Source organism: Vipera ursinii, assembly GCF_947247035.1.
Source record: "Vipera ursinii genome assembly, chromosome: 1".
NCBI lineage: Eukaryota > Metazoa > Chordata > Lepidosauria > Squamata > Viperidae > Vipera > Vipera ursinii.
The window spans coordinates 177,928,581-177,944,475 of record NC_139512.1 but is presented as its reverse complement, the minus strand read 5'-3'; the positions used below and the strand labels follow the sequence as shown (position 1 = coordinate 177,944,475).

The following is a 15,895-nucleotide window of genomic DNA, read 5'->3' as shown; positions in this document are numbered from 1 at the left end:
TCCAAGAGAAAATAGAGGAGGAAAAAACAGTCACAAAAGGCAGAGCTACCAGAGTTGAGTTGCAAACAACTCAATGACCTCAAAAGCAGGAAATACATAGAGAAAATTCTACTTTTTATTGCCTTCTGCCCGTGATCTTGATTGTTGCAGTCCACATTTATCAAAAGAGAATCTTTTAAGGGTGTAAATGACAATAAAATAAGCCCAAAGCTAAGCTATATATAAAATAGGCAAAATCCAAGTAGCAAATACAATGTTATTTAGTCACTATAGCAACATGGAAAACAAAATGAAAGAGGGAAAGCTCTTATGAACAGTGTTTTCTTTTTCTTTTTTTAACGATGAACAAAACATGGTCTCTTGAAATCTGGGAGATGAATGTGTAGCAATGCTCAATCTCAATCCACACTTTAACATGCTCACCTGATATTCTGTATCATAACTAGGTAGAAGAATCCGGCCTTCCCTCCACTCCTCTCCTTGGTCTTCCCTGATGCTCCACAGTGGTTTGTTCTCATGCGTTGCCTCCCGCCGTACCTGCAGCATAGTCCCACTCCCTCCAGAGAGTTGGTACCAAAACATCAGGCACACAGCACTCCTGGGCAAGAAGACAGTGGGACTGATCAGCCGAGCATGTTGTCCTTCTCTTCTTGCGCTGCTTTGCAACCTCAAATAACTCTTGCCATCTGCTGAAGAAGATTAATCCTAATTAGAATTTTCAATAGATACGGCAATCTATGGTTATTAGCTCTAGCTAATGAGAAATTCAACCATGAATAGCAAGAAAGTGCATGGTTCATAATTTCAGCACCATGTAGAAAAAGAGGTCACTCATTTCCTGTCCTGCTCCACACTGCGATAACATGAGGAGTAAACACTTAAATGTCAGATGAAGGAAGTATGCGTATTAAATAAAGCATTGGGGATGCTCCAAAAATCACTAGGGTTCAGACTACTAGAAGAAGCTGCTTCCACAGGAACCTGCTTACAATGTAAGATCTCCTAGAAAAACATATTTTTGCATCCTACTATTTAATTTATTCATTTCTTAGTGATAGCACCAATTTTTGGGAGTTCTGTTTGGCTCTTAGCTTTTTTGCAGGTCTTTAAGACCATCTTGTTTCAAAAGACATCATTTGTAAAAAAAGAGAATAGTGTTAATTTTGAAAGATCTACAACCCCTTCCCCACTCCTCCACCCCACCCTACCCCATATTTTAGTTAATATTGAACTGTCCGATATCATTTGATCTTGGCAGTACAAAAATACTTGTAACAATACAAAATGTTTATTTGTGTCCCTGAAAAGTTTAGTTTTTCTTCTATATCATTTACATATTTTTGTTAGGGTCAGAGTTAGAAAACTCTACATAATCTTGTATTTCATATTCTCTCAATGCAACACTGAAAGTTTACTACTAAAAAGTCTATCAATTAATGAAAGCATTACAAATAAAAGAGGTAACAGACAATAATTCCTCCAAAACTACCAATATATGTGATGGACTGATGCCATGTAAAGCATCTTAACTGACTTCTTGCTTGGGAAAAAGGCTGCTACAAAGCCTGCTTGATTATTCATCCCAGTCCTGCAAAGTTATTTACATTTTTGCTGAATCACAAGCATATTTTCATGGGATTTACACACTGGGAAAACTTCATTGGGTAAATATATTTGCTTCTCATATGCAAATCTTTAAAAATATATGCTATCAATCTTCTACAGAGAAAGGTTTGATCACATGTGTAGGCCTATGACAGTTATATTTGTAGAATATTGATAATGGAGTATATGCTAAAGCTTGAATCCCACACATATTTTCTTAGGAAAATGCCCCAATGTGTACAACTGGCTACACTATTTAGAACATACTTATAAGAGAAAAAATATCTGAGAAACAATAGCCCTGTACTTGAAGATTAAAGAAAAGAAAATAATATGGAGCTGTGCAGCCTTTCGGATATGAAACCGAAAAAGTACCTCAGAGCATGTGGAGATATGACTGTAACTTTCCTGAAGCAAGTCCTTCAGACAAATTTGTTGCACATCCCTACTAAACTACACACACATCATTGTTAGGAAGACTAATCTTAAGAAGAGAGGCATCCACCAGATGGATAGAAAGATAGGACATTGCCTTGACTGAGACAGAGAAATAAGGTGGCCATCTATTTCACCAACAGCCACAGGCACAAAAACCTCCTGATCAAAACACTTGAGAAGCTTAAGATAAATGATTGACATAATTAGGACAAGTGAAAGTGCTATAATTGGCAAGGAAAATTGATTCTATAATCATGACATTCTGTTTGTGCATGAGCATGCACATGTTCATATTTATTCTGTCTTTTATTTGCTACTCTGTTTTTAAGGTAGACACTAATGGACACCTGCTTGCCATTCACTAAGCTGACATTACAACCAGGGGAAAGAGTTTCGCCCCTGTCTACTATAATAAGCAATAAATACTTCACAATCTGGACTAGCAGACAATTTAACTGATGATTCTGCTCCTGCTTCCTCCTCTTCTTTATATTTGCAAAGATTAATCCCTCAACTTCAAATAGCAAGTGAAGCTGCTATTGGGTTTCTAAGCAAAATGATTCAAACATGGTAACAGATGCCAAGAGCAAAGGTGACTAATTTGAGTTGAAAGAAAAAAATCGATCTCTCGGGGCCCTTCCCAAATTCTACCTACATAAGCAGAGCAGGAACATGCCCTAGCAAAAAAAGAAATTCTTCCAAGCCCACATGACATTGCTTTCATCTTGATCCCAGACTTTGACTGTTACAAGCTTAAGATGCCCTTAGCTATATCAGTATTAAAAATAAAAAATAAAAAGTATGTTCCCCTTATTCTGTTTCCAAGGTTAGTATACTACTGGGCTTTGCTACCCATTATTTTGAAAAGAAATACAGTGACCTGAAACAGAGGCAGGTTAAGAATCAGCAGTAAGGTCTGAAAATTTAATACTGGTATCATTTTCGGTCAACTCAAGAATGGATGGACTGCACCAACTCAGTAATGGACTGCACCAACTCAGTAATGGGGAAAGAACCTCCAGTAGCATTGTGGAAATTAGTAATGTCGTGTGTTATCTGTGAGGCTACCATTGTTTTCTCCAAAAACTCTACCACCTGCTCAATAGACAGAAATTAGAGTAATGGAGAATAATTAGCTTATTTATGTTTGGTTGCCTGAGGCAAATCCTCAACCTTCTTACCCCATGTTAATAAAAGTGGGCTGCTTTGGGATTTTAGTTTTAAAATAATGGTTAGAATGCGAAGAAAAAAGAAAGAAAGCTGGGTTGGTTTGCTGATGTTTTAGAGTGAGAGTAAGCTTTCACATTACCCAGTACAAACAGCCTGGTAATAATGCTAAGCCTAAAACAAAATTAATGGAAGAGAGTAGCTTCTAGCTGTTTGCCCTGTAGAGGCAGGAGAAAGGCAATATTGTTTTCACTATAAATAGAACTCACATTTGATACACAGTACTCACTGGAACTATTTCATAATGGTTTTAAAGCTTTTCTACAATAAACCTACTTATCTGAGCTTTTGTGTTTTTGGACAGGCAGTCTTGAACTTCTGACCTTGCTGTTGAAGAAAGCCTGCCAGTTACCATATTGTGTATGAATGCTGTATCCTCCTGTGCCATGCTAATGTTTATCTCAGGATGTACTTAACAAACCAAAAAGCTATTTGTGTGAATTTTGTTTCTACTTTATAGGAAGAGTACTGACTTATGTGTTTTATTTATTTATGTAATCAATGTGTATCGTCACCCATTCACCACACTTCAGTACAGTGTACATAATTATACATTTAACTATAATAATTTAATTAAAACTTATAATAAAAGAAGGCATAAAAACACAGACAAAGCCAGAAAATACTATATAATACCTAAAGTGCCAAGAAAAAATGATCCAATGGTTAAGGGTTAAGGTCTGGGCTATTCCCAGGCCATTCCAGCAGTGGAATATGAGTATCTTGAAACTACTTTTTGCACACAACAGCAACATGACATGGAGCTAAATCCTGTTGAAATATAAATGTTTCATTGTCTTGGAAAAGATCATGTGTGGAAGGCTTCAGTTTGGGCTCAAGTATTTCATTAATGTATTTTTGGCCATTTATATTCCCATTAATCACACAAATTCTGCCCATACTTTTTGATGTCATACAACCCAGATGATAATACTGATTGGGTGTTTCACGGTACGTGAATGCAATCAGGATGCAAATCTTCTCCGATTCTTCTCCTTACGTATTTTATGCCATCACTACCAAACAGGGAGATCTTGGTCTCATCACTCCAAATGACACTGTCCCATTGTTCCTCTGTTCAGGTAACATGGGTTTTAGCCCAGTTTAGTCTTTTCAACCTTTGTTTGAGAGATAAAAGTGGCTTTTTTCGTAGAATTCTAGATTTTAGGCAAAATTTCTGCAGTCTGACCTGAACAGTCTTTGCATTCAACTTCACATTGCATTGCGCCATTTCACCTTGTATACACCCAGATGATTTTCTTCTGTCATGTAGGCACTGTCTCTTAATTCTTCTATCATCACTTGCTGTTGTGCATCTTTCCTGCCTTTACCAGTGTGGTTTTGTAGTGACTGAGTCTCCTTATACCTCTTCAAAAAATTAGAAATGCCACCTTTAAGTTTCCACCAATTTTCTTCTAATTTATTTATAACTGTAGCCTTGTTCACCTAATAATACTATTAATAATAATAATAATAAGTTGGAAGGGACCTTGGAGGTCATCTAGTCCAACCCCCTGCTAAGGCAGGAAATCCTATACCATTTCAGACAAATGGCTGTCCAGTCTCTTCTTAAAAACTTCCAGTGTTGGAGCATTCACCACTTCTGGAGGCAGGTTGTTCCACTGATTAATTGTTCTAACTGTCAGGAAATTTCTCCTTAGTTCTAGGTTGCTTCTCTCCTTGACTAGTTTCCATCCATTGCTTCTTGTCCTGCTCTCAGGTGCTCTGGAGAACAGCCTGGCTCCCTCTTCTTTGTTGCAGCCCCTGAGATATTGGAACACTGCTATCATGTCACCCCCTCACCCTTCTCTTCGTTAAACTACACATACCCAATTCCAGCAACCGTTCCCTATATGTTTTAACCTCCAGTCCCCCAATCATCTTTGTTGCTCTTCTCTGTACTCTTTCTAGAGTCTCAACATCTTTTTTACATTGTGGTGACCAAAACTGGATGCAGTATTCCAAGTGTGGTCTTACCAAGGCATTGTAAATTGGTATTAGTACTTCACGTGATCTTGATTCTATCCCTCTGTTAATGCAGCCTAGCACTGTGTTGGCTTTTTTGACAGCTGCAGCACACTGCTGGCTCATATTTAAGTGATTGTCCACTAGGATTCTGAGATCCCTCTCACAGTTACTACTATCGAGCAAGGTACCACCTATACTATACCTGTGCATTTGATTTTTCCTGCCTAAATGCAGAACCTTACTTTTTTCACAATTGAATTTCATTTTGTTAGATAGTGCCCAGTGTTCGAGTCTGTCCAGATCCTCCTGTACCTTAAGCCTATCTTCTGGAGTATTGGCTATTCCTGCCAGCTTGGTGTCATCTGCAAATTTGATGAGTTCCCCATCTATCCCCTCATCCAAATCGTTGATGAAGATGTTGAAGAGCACTGGGCCCAGAACAGAGCCCTGGGGCACCCCACTACACACTTCCTTCCATGTAGATACAGTTCCATTGAGGACCACACACTGAGTACGGCCTGTCAGCCAGCTACAAATCCATCTGGTGGTGATGCTATCTAACCCACATTTTTCTATCTTATCAAGTAGTAGGTTGTGATCTACTTTATCAAATGCCTTACTGAAATCCAAGTAAATTATATCTACACCATTCCTCTGGTCCACTAGTTTTGTCACTTGGTCAAAGAATGCAATAAGGTTTGTCTGGCACGATCTGTTTTTGACAAACCCATGTTGGCTTTTAGTGATAACTTTGTTCGCATCAAGGTGTTCGCTGAGTTGTTGTTTTACAACAAATTTTACATTGCTTTCTGGGTAACCAGTCAATTCTTTGCACCATTACTTTAATTTTATTACATTTTACAAGCTCACTAAATGAAAGAACACAAAAAACACAACCAACACAGAGCAAATTCCACATTCCTACGACTGATGATGTTAACTAGTTGGGTAATGAAATGTCTGAAAGCAAACTACCAACCTCAGAGAACACCCAGAACTACATAAAGTATCTCTGACCAACTTCAGAGAATTTCCAAGGCATTTCACAAAGGCTAAGTATTTATTTTTGTTTGTTTATATATCAAACTTCTTAACTGTCCATCTCCCTCAGAGAAGGGCTCTATTTAAAATATACAAATAGCTCAGATCTTGGGCAAAGGCAAATTCTTTGAACATAAACATTCATTTTTACTTGTCAATCAGATCATTTTAAGGTCTTGTATTTCAATGGCATTTTTGCAGCCTGTACACGATAGAGGCTCACATGACTGAATACTCTTCTAAACATACATATACCCAGGGCTTTTTTTTTGTCATAGAACGCTCAGAACAGAGTTCCGGCACCTTTTTTGGATGGAACCTTGTAGGGTAGGCAAGGTGGGTTGTATGACATGTGTGAGTTCCGGCACCTTTTTCTTTTACAAAAAAAGCACTGCATATACCAAATCACACTACAAAAAGCAAACTAAGCCTAAAAACCCACAACAAACTAGATATTAGGGAAGACAGTTCCAACACTGTTATTGTCCTTTTAGAAGCTCATTTTTCATGTACGAGGAACATTTAAATTTAAACTGCCACTGTCTATTGTACACTAATACAAAACAAAGATATTTAAAAATACATCAGAAAGGAGTGAAAATTCCTCAATTTTCCTGGGTAACTGTATTATCCAAACACTAAAAGATGCTGCCAAGGTTTACTGAACTTTACATATACCACATTAGAAACAAGACAATGCCAATATGGAAGCCTGTTGAAAACAGTAAGAGTCATTGCAGTATATACAACCAGCCATGTCCTGGATTGTAGCTATTTCCACTAACAATCAACGGCATTCTTACTAAATTAGTACTGAACCTTGGAAAGTTATTCTTCCATAAATGCAACTGCTCAATAGACATCTGATAAGGATGAGTCTGCCTACTGGGATGAGGTGGAGCGATTGCTCTTGTGGTGCAGAGACAATAATTTGGTTCTCAACACCACTAAGACCAAGCAGCTTAGTAGATTACAGGAGGAATAGATCAGACATTCAGCCCCTGATCATCAGCGGAGACCGTGTGGAGCGGGTGGCCAGCTTTAGGTTTCTGGGTGTTACCGTAAAGGAGGACCTGACCCGGAGTGCTCATGTTATAGCATTGGTTAAGAAGGCCCAGCAGAGATTATATTTCTTGAGACTTCTCAGGAAACAACAACTGAATGAAAAACTGCTGGTGACCTTCTACCTTTTCTCCCTAGAGAGCATTTTAACCTACTGCATTTGTGTGTGGTTTGCCAACTGCACAGTAGCAGATAGGAAAGCTCTCCAGAGGGTCATTACCATTGCCCAGAGGATTATTGGCTGCCGTCTCCTCCCCACCCTGGACGAACTGTACAGTTACCAGTGTCTTAGGAAAGCTCAAAACATTCTTAAAGATTCATCTCATCCCGGACATTCTTCTTTTTTTTTGAACTATTAACATCTGGCAGACAGTACAGGATAATGAAAAGAAAGATAAATAGGCTGAAAAATAGTATTTATCCCAGACCTGTAACCATAATAAATACTACTGTATAGTGCAACATTGAAGTGCAATATTAGGGGCAGCGCAATGGTGAATAGAATGTGAAGGATGTATGTATATGATCTATGTTTTTATTTGTGGTTCTTACTTATGTGAAGTGTGCACTGTGGACAACACTTAATTTTGTTGTGAGTTACACAATGACAATAAAGATATTCTATTCTATCATAAATATTTCCTTATCTTAATTGACCTGATACATGTTACAGTGGCCAAATTCAAAATGATGACAGCTATTTTTACGTAATGTTATCTTTTTAAATACCTGAAAATTATTATCCTTTCTTCTTTTATTTTCTTTATAAGACAATATTTAACTTCTTCAAATTATCCTTTACAGGAATATCCTATGTTCTAAATGCTATTGTATCTCTCCAGTTATCTCAATTATTCATTTACTTTGCTTGTCTATGGTGAATTTGGGACAAGCCTAGCAGCGAAGACTTTATATATTCCTGCAATTATTGCCTAATGTGCAGAAATGTATAGTGAAGATGCTGAAGGGTCTAGAATTTCTAAGTAGTCTACATCCATTGAGCAAATTATATTTTCAGCAAAACTCACCTGGATGGTACCACAAAAATTATGTGGAAAAATATTTATTCATCTAAATGTTCTACATTCTACTAAATGATCTATTAAATGTACAGTGCTTAAACTGGAATCATTTCAAGATGCAAGTGATACCACATAATTATACCTACTTGAGTTAGCTGGATACCTCACACTGGCCTTTCTATCACCCTGCTTTCCATAATTCCCTGCCTTCAAAAGTGAGTGACAGCCACAGTGATAAGATCTCAGTTTCTAAGAAGTACATTTTTCAAAAGCAAAATTGCTCCTGGGCACTTATCCTCTATTGAAATTAATAGATGTCAAGTTCTCAAGTGTCACTCCGGCATCAAAATCGCCACATCCACACAACCCATATAATAATGCAGACTTCTTCATTAAAAACATAGCATCACAGTGTCTCTGGATTTAAAGGAAGTATATCAAGAGCACCAAGTCAAATTTGTCCAGACAATCTGCTATTCTTCTGACTTTCCTGCCAATATGGCCAATACAAGAAAAATATTTTAAAGTATAGAGCACAACACTGAGTTGAAAGCATCACTGGAGGTGGAAATCAGCAGCCAGGGCTGGACCCATCTGACCTTGTGAACCTTTGGATATCTGTCCAACCAAAATGATCTCTGTCATCCAGGCTGTTCTAATAAAACAGGCATCCCTCTTCATTCAGAGACACATCAGAAGTGAGCTCTGGCTCGTTAAAAATCAAACACAGCTTTTAAGCATACTGGAAATTTAACATGCAACCAATAAACATATAATTAAACTGAAATATTTAAGTTTTTTTTAAAAAAAAACCTATTTAAATTAGTTTTGAGCTTGGCATTAAAAAGAAAGTGTCCCATGGAACTCATTCTTAAGGCCGGATACTTTTTATAGTTTGTAAAAAAAAAAATCTCCCATAGAAAGAACAGAGAGAAAGATCTCCTCCAGTGATTTTAATACAAGGGCAGATTATACTGGATGACCCAATTATAAAAAAAATGAAACAGGTTTTTTTTTCTTCCAATTTCCACTTTCCCAACAAAATGCATTATTTCAAAAATAGCATTTTTATGCAAAATATCCCTAAATAAGATGTTCTTTATTCACCGTAGTTTTGTTTCTCTGTACTGTTTCTAGTTCAAGAATACCATTTTGATGCTCAATGTCCAAAATTAGACATAGCTTTCAAGATTATACCCTACATTATTGTAAAGCCATAATAAACTGGCAGTTTTTATTTTGATGCCTTTCTCAACAAATTCCAGCTAATTAAGGCCTATAGAGTAAGAGAATTGAAAATGACTAGCTGCTGGGCAACCCTTCTCCTCACTTTAGGGGAGTGGGGCAGTGATTGGAACTGACATATATAGGGCAAATGGCAAAGAAGCAAGAAAGACCTCATTCAGTCTCTCTCATCATTTTCTGGATGCTGCAATGAAAGGGGGAAAAAACATGGTGATTGTATTAAAGATAGATACTATCACAGAATACTGCAAACATGGCCCCATTTTCCCCCCAAATAAAATTCTGCTCCCCTTTCATTTTTCTTGTTACAAGCCTGGAGAGAACTTCATGGAAAAAACAATGGTGAGGAGAATTGATGTCCCCGGAAAAAAACACCCACATATTAATGGTAAAGAAATAAAAGCAAGAGTGGCTGACTAGAAACCAAGGAAAAGGGGAAAGCGCCTGTGTATTCCAACACTCGGCAAATGCATTACTGATCATACCCACCGGTCACCTGACTTCAATTCCAAACTAATAAATGGCCAAATATCTCGAAACTTCGGCGAAATGGGGTCAGTTTAAGGAGGCTTTCACGTCTCATGACAACTTAAGCCTGTCTCATTCATGGGTTGGAGAGGAGATGAAGACAGGACAGCATGACCGGGAAGAGAGGCCACAATAACCATGGGCGAGTGCAAGAGGAGACAGGGCCTAAGTAAATGGTAATGGGCACACCATGTGGCTTTGGGGATAAAGAAAAGCAGCATTAGTGGGAGTTTACAAGAGCCAGACTGCTATCCATTGCTTTTCCACATGGATAGATATAATGTTAGTGCCCCTTCATGAAACCCTGACAAGGAGGTATACTAACATTTAAAAGAAAATTATCTATTGAGAGATGCTTGTTGCTTTATGTTGTTATCAAACATCCCTTCAACATATAGCAATGCAGTCCCCTCTGCATCTGAATTTCCATACTCCCCACTCTGTAGCTGTTAAATGAGGCAAGTAGAGTTTGAAACTGGCAATATATCTATCATAAGAGAGAAAAAGGGCTCTGAAATAAGCAGCCTTAATCAGAAATGTAGACAAGACCTTATACGAATGAAGGCAACTATACATGTCCCAGGATAATGACATGAGACTGAATTTGGATTGGTCACAGGGACCAGAGATAGCAGACCTTATACAATATTCTCACTAGACCATATTCCTACCCTTCTTCTGTTCACCCCTGGATCTGTGGCAGTGGTGGGATTCAAACACGTGAACAACCGGTTCTCTGTGTGGATGCCGCTTCTGGAAGTCCATTCTGGGCCTGGGCAACAAAAAATTAGCTACTGGTTCTGCTGAAGTGGTGCGAACTGGCTGAATCCCACCAATGATCTGTGGGCATATAATTATATTAACACATAATATCCAAACATATTCTTTGGGCAGAACATTAAGAGCTATCTGCACACAGCCAAATCTTGTTCCATATGCTGAGCCACAGAGTACTTTTGGAGAGATTATAAAGAAGGCAGCAGGCATTACTTGTTTCTATGTGAATTTAGAATGAGTCAGTGGCTCACTCTAATGCAGGGGTCTTCAATGCACGCTGGCTGAGGAATTCTGGGAGTTGAAGTCCACAAATCATAAAAGGGCCAGGTTTGAAGACCCCTGCTCTAATGGATGAAGGAATATAGTGAAGACCTTGGTGGCCAAATAAGCAAGATCCATTGAAAAACTGATTGGGTCTGTCAGGAATTTATATTTTTTGATGTAGTTAATCGGAAAGGAAACAATCAGTACCGAAGAAAAGGAGGCCTCTGAAGTGTATGGAAAATTAAAAATCTCTCAGGCGCTGAACCGCTTGAGGAAAGAGTTTTAGTAGAAGGTTCTAATCAATGTCTTTACTATCAGTGGCATTGTTAACTCCCTCACCAGCTCTTTGATTTTAGCAAAAGGATCTGTTCTTAGTAAAGAGACAAGAGATAAAGCTGGAGCTGAACTGGCAGCAAATGTTCAAAAGGAGGGATCAGTTCTGGCATTTCTGCTTCCTGCTGCCACCTTTGGAGTGCCTGCTTTGAATGGAGATTTATGAGAGCATCTGGATTCAACTGAGCTAGGACAATAAGAACATGCAAATCAGTGTTGCTCAGCAAACAGCAGCATAACTTAAATTTCTTGATAAATTATGAGTTGATCTTCCTAAGCAGCCTTCTGGAAAGACAAACAATTTGGCCAATACAGATATCTGTTTTCTGCCAGTGAGGTGTCCTTGGCAACATTTACCATAGCATGAGTAAGACATTTCTGTCATTCAGACAATGAACTGATATGATAACTCATCTCTCAAGGTCATAATGTGTAGATCTGCCTTCTGCAATACCCAGCAGCAGAGATGGCACCATCTCCACCTACATAAAGCAAATTGAGATGCTCTCTGTTTAATCAACCATTTTTAACAGTGGGCTAATATGGGTTTTATATCCCATCAGAAAGAAAAGGTGCAAAGGAGCACCTTTATATCTCAGCCCTTCATTTCCTCCTTCTTAACACTCAGGAAAGCTAAGGAAAGTTTCACATTCATTAATGGATGAAACCAGGGCTTTTTTTTGTCATAGAACGCCCAGAACGGAGTTCTGGCACCTTTTTTTGGATGGAATTTTGTAGGGCTGGCAAGGCAGGTTGTATGATGTGTGTGAGTTTCAGCACCTTTTTTTAACAAAAAAAGCACTGGATGAAACCACTGACTGAAGGTAAAAAGCTTATTTAGCTGGCTAACCTGAGCCAATGCTTTCAACTTGCTTCCAATCTGCTTCTATGAGATGCTCATTACTTTGCAGTAGTCTTGTTTGGATAATGCTGACTCAGTCTTTCATAAATGCAATATTTAAAGCCAGATGAGCATCTTGTCTCACAGGGAACATTCTCAATCAGATTACCTGTTAATTTACTTGCCAAGTCACTGCCATTTTATTTTCTAAATAAAAAATCTATATATCAGCCAAATCAATGGAGACTTAAAGCATTGTGGTCTGCATAAAGTCAAGCTTTTAATCGAATTTGGGGAAGCCAATAAGATGATCAGACCCTCATCTCTTTTAATTATGCCTGATTTTCATGAAAGGCACTGTAACTACAGCTACTTCCAAGTTGAGCTGGAGATAGTCTACTGAACACCTTGAACAATCTCCCTCACTGCCTGTGCCTTGAAATGCGCTAGATATGAATCTGAAATATATGCATTCTGGTGTTGCTGACAGATTTTTTCCCCCCTTCCCATAGAGTAGAAATGTTTTTATTTTGGCCAACAGAAGGTCATTAATTCTTTTAACAAACTCTCACTGCCCCCAATTGTCTTCAAACTTTGAAGGCATGCTTTGTTTGATGAAGTTTCATACAAAAACACTTAAAAGCAATCAGCCCCCTCCCTCTATAAATAGACAAAGCAGGCAATGGCCATATTGCTCCACTTTGTATTTTTCTAAGTACTTGTCTGACACCTTTAATAAGTGGATGAGGCTTTTGCATGTGCACTGCACATGCATAGACGTTTGTCCCAACTTTTGCAGTTCTAGGAACTGACTTGATATTCATGTGCCATCAAGTTAAGGGAACCAGGTATGTCTCTAGCCTAAGGAAGAGAAGGTAGAAGTGACTTGACAGCTAACTTCTGGGACTTGAGGGGCTCTCACAGAAAAGCAGGGGTCAACTTATTCTCCAAAGCACCAGAAGATAGGACAAGAAGAAATGAGTGGAAGGTCATCAAAGAGAGATCCAACCTAGAAGTTTCCTGACAGTGAGAACAATTAACCAATGGAACAGCTTGCCTACTGGAATTCAGTTCTCTGAATTCTCTGAAGTTTTTCAAGAAAAGATTGGGCAACCATTTATCTGGGATGATATAAGGTCTCCTGCCTTGGGCAGGAGGTTGGACTAGAAGGTCCAATTTGAGGTCCTTTCCAGCCCTATGATTCTCACCTCTCTTCTACCCAACCCTATCCTACCTACCCTACCCTACTCTTGTTTATTCCCAGTGATACTTTGATTTCTTTCCCTGATGACTTGTCCCTAACCTGGTTGTTCAGCTCTTCCAATGATGCATTCATTGCTACCATAACTGGTCATCGACCTACCACCTTGCTGCTGGTCATCCTTGTCTGTTTTCTTCCAAATTTCAGAGCCTTCTTCAGAAAGGGAGGTCTTCACATCATGTGTCCTAATCCTGGAACTATTGCCAAATTTATTTTGCATTGCTACTATGTTGCAAAGTGCCTCATTAAGATGAAGCATGGCCACCATGCACACCACAAGAAAGGTTTTCAGCTTTCTGGCTTCCGGTTTGCCACCGCCGCTGTTACGGATACTTGGAGGACGGCTCTCATCTTCCACATCCAGTTTTGCATCGCTGGGGGGGGGGTCCTAAAAGGGCCGAAGAGTTGCCCTGGAGGGGCGACCAGCAAGAAGGGTTTTTTGCAGAAATGCAAGGGAGCTGCAACTCTCCCATTAGTGCCTGCATTCCCTTCAAACTGGCAGATGAAAGACCAGCCATAGCAATACGGCCGGTCACTAGGCTGCAGATAGCCAAAGTCACACTTACCACCAGGCAACATTAAAGCATGGAAGAGACCGGGTAAGATCAACCTCTCTTATACTCCAACCTTCTTCTTTCCACACCTGCGGAGTGGGAGGGGGGATTTCAACCATCCCTTCGGAAACAGCGGCAATTGAACCTCCAGAGGTGATTTTAAAAGAAACATTGAAAAAATGAATTGGACCTCAACTAGAACTTTATTCCTTTAAAAAACTTGTGAGGTAAAAGCTTTTGACTATTTATTCCTTACTTCCTATCCTTATTTGAAAATTTGGCTCTGTTCTTCTAAAACAGAAGAAACAATTGAAAAGAGATTAACAGGAAGTTCCCTAAAAGAAAAGAAAAGAATTTTCTAAGCACTTGGGGGACACCTTGTGGCTAAACCTGAAATTGCAATCTGACACCCTAAAAAAGAGAGAGAGAGAGAGAGAGAGACTTGGCTGATACTTTAGAAAACAAGATAAGACTAACCTTGAACACCAGATGTGAGAGTCCACCATGGAAGAAATACAAAAACAAATTTATGCTATGATGAAAATAACTTGCCAAACGTATCAGTTCTTTTCCACAGCCAGTGACAAAATAAGAGCTTTTGGGGAAAAACTAGAAAGCGCCTTGGATAAGCAAACTCAAATTGTGACTATAACTAATAATTTATCAGGACAGAACATAACAGAAGAAACTGAACAATCAAATACTCTGACAGAAGATTTAACTACTCAACAAGCTCAGACAAGAGAAAATTCGGAGAAAAACCTGACAAAATCGATGAAGGGAAAAATTTGTTACATAAAGCAGAAGGAATTTGAAGATCAAAATGACAAACAGATGGAAGAAAAAATAGACATTCCAGGACAATTACGCCAAGAGGAGAAAATAACGAGAAGATTTGGTATCTTTATCAGACCCCTCAACCCTTCAAAAATGGAGATTAGAGGGTCACTTCAATATGATACTACAGCACAAGAACTGTTTGATGACCCTGAAGCAAAGAAATGGAAAATGACAAGGCAAAGGAAAAAAGCCATAATAATATTGAAGAAGAATGGACATATTTAAGAGGCCTGAAGTGGAAAATATCTAAATAGATTGGATTGTACTTGAATTATGAGAGACTGTTTTGATGTGCAGATAAAAATACTGGCTAATTAAAAAACTTAGATGTGTGAATATCAACAGTTAAATTGAAATATTGAACCGTTTAAATGAAATTGACTAAGATGTATTTATGTTAAGAGTGATGTAATATAACTAATATACTTGGATGTAGTGATAAGAATAAAATTATAAGCCTAAGCACGAGAGAGCAGATATAAAGGAGAAGAGAAAAGATGTATTAAATGTTGAAATGGGAGAAATTTTGGTTATTGAATTTACAGTATGTGGAAATTATAATGAAAACAATATTGTATTATTAACCTGTTGACATGAAAATGAGATAGATAGGGTGTGTATCTAGATTATTAGGCATTGGAGAGAACTGTGATAAAGGGAAGTGGGGTCACCTAGAAATATGAAAATGAGAAACTTCAAATGTTTAACTTTAATATTAATGCAAATTAAAGCTGGGAAAATTTATAAGGTGATTGATGCCTTAAAGATAAAGTTAAAATAAATAAAATATATAAAAGTATTGACAAATGCAAGGAAACCATTAAATAACTGATAGATAAAATAAGAAACATGTTAATTTAGATAAGAGACAATATGTATTAAAGGAAAA

General features: G+C 38.2%; 1 protein-coding gene across 2 annotated transcripts in view; it reads right to left on the bottom strand.

Moving 5' to 3' along the window:
• The window catches only part of NRP2 (neuropilin 2), a gene marked incomplete at its 3' end in the record, with an annotated part of 194,062 nt that overhangs the window by 44,680 nt on the left and 133,487 nt on the right, over positions 1–15,895 (bottom strand). The window contains exon 13 of one of the 2 annotated variants that reach the window (XM_083350768.1): positions 424–689. In XM_083350768.1, the coding sequence (XP_083206894.1) occupies positions 424–689 (266 nt within the window). The remainder of the gene's footprint in view (positions 1–423; positions 690–15,895) is intronic. The other variant, XM_083350769.1, reaches the window with a different exon arrangement.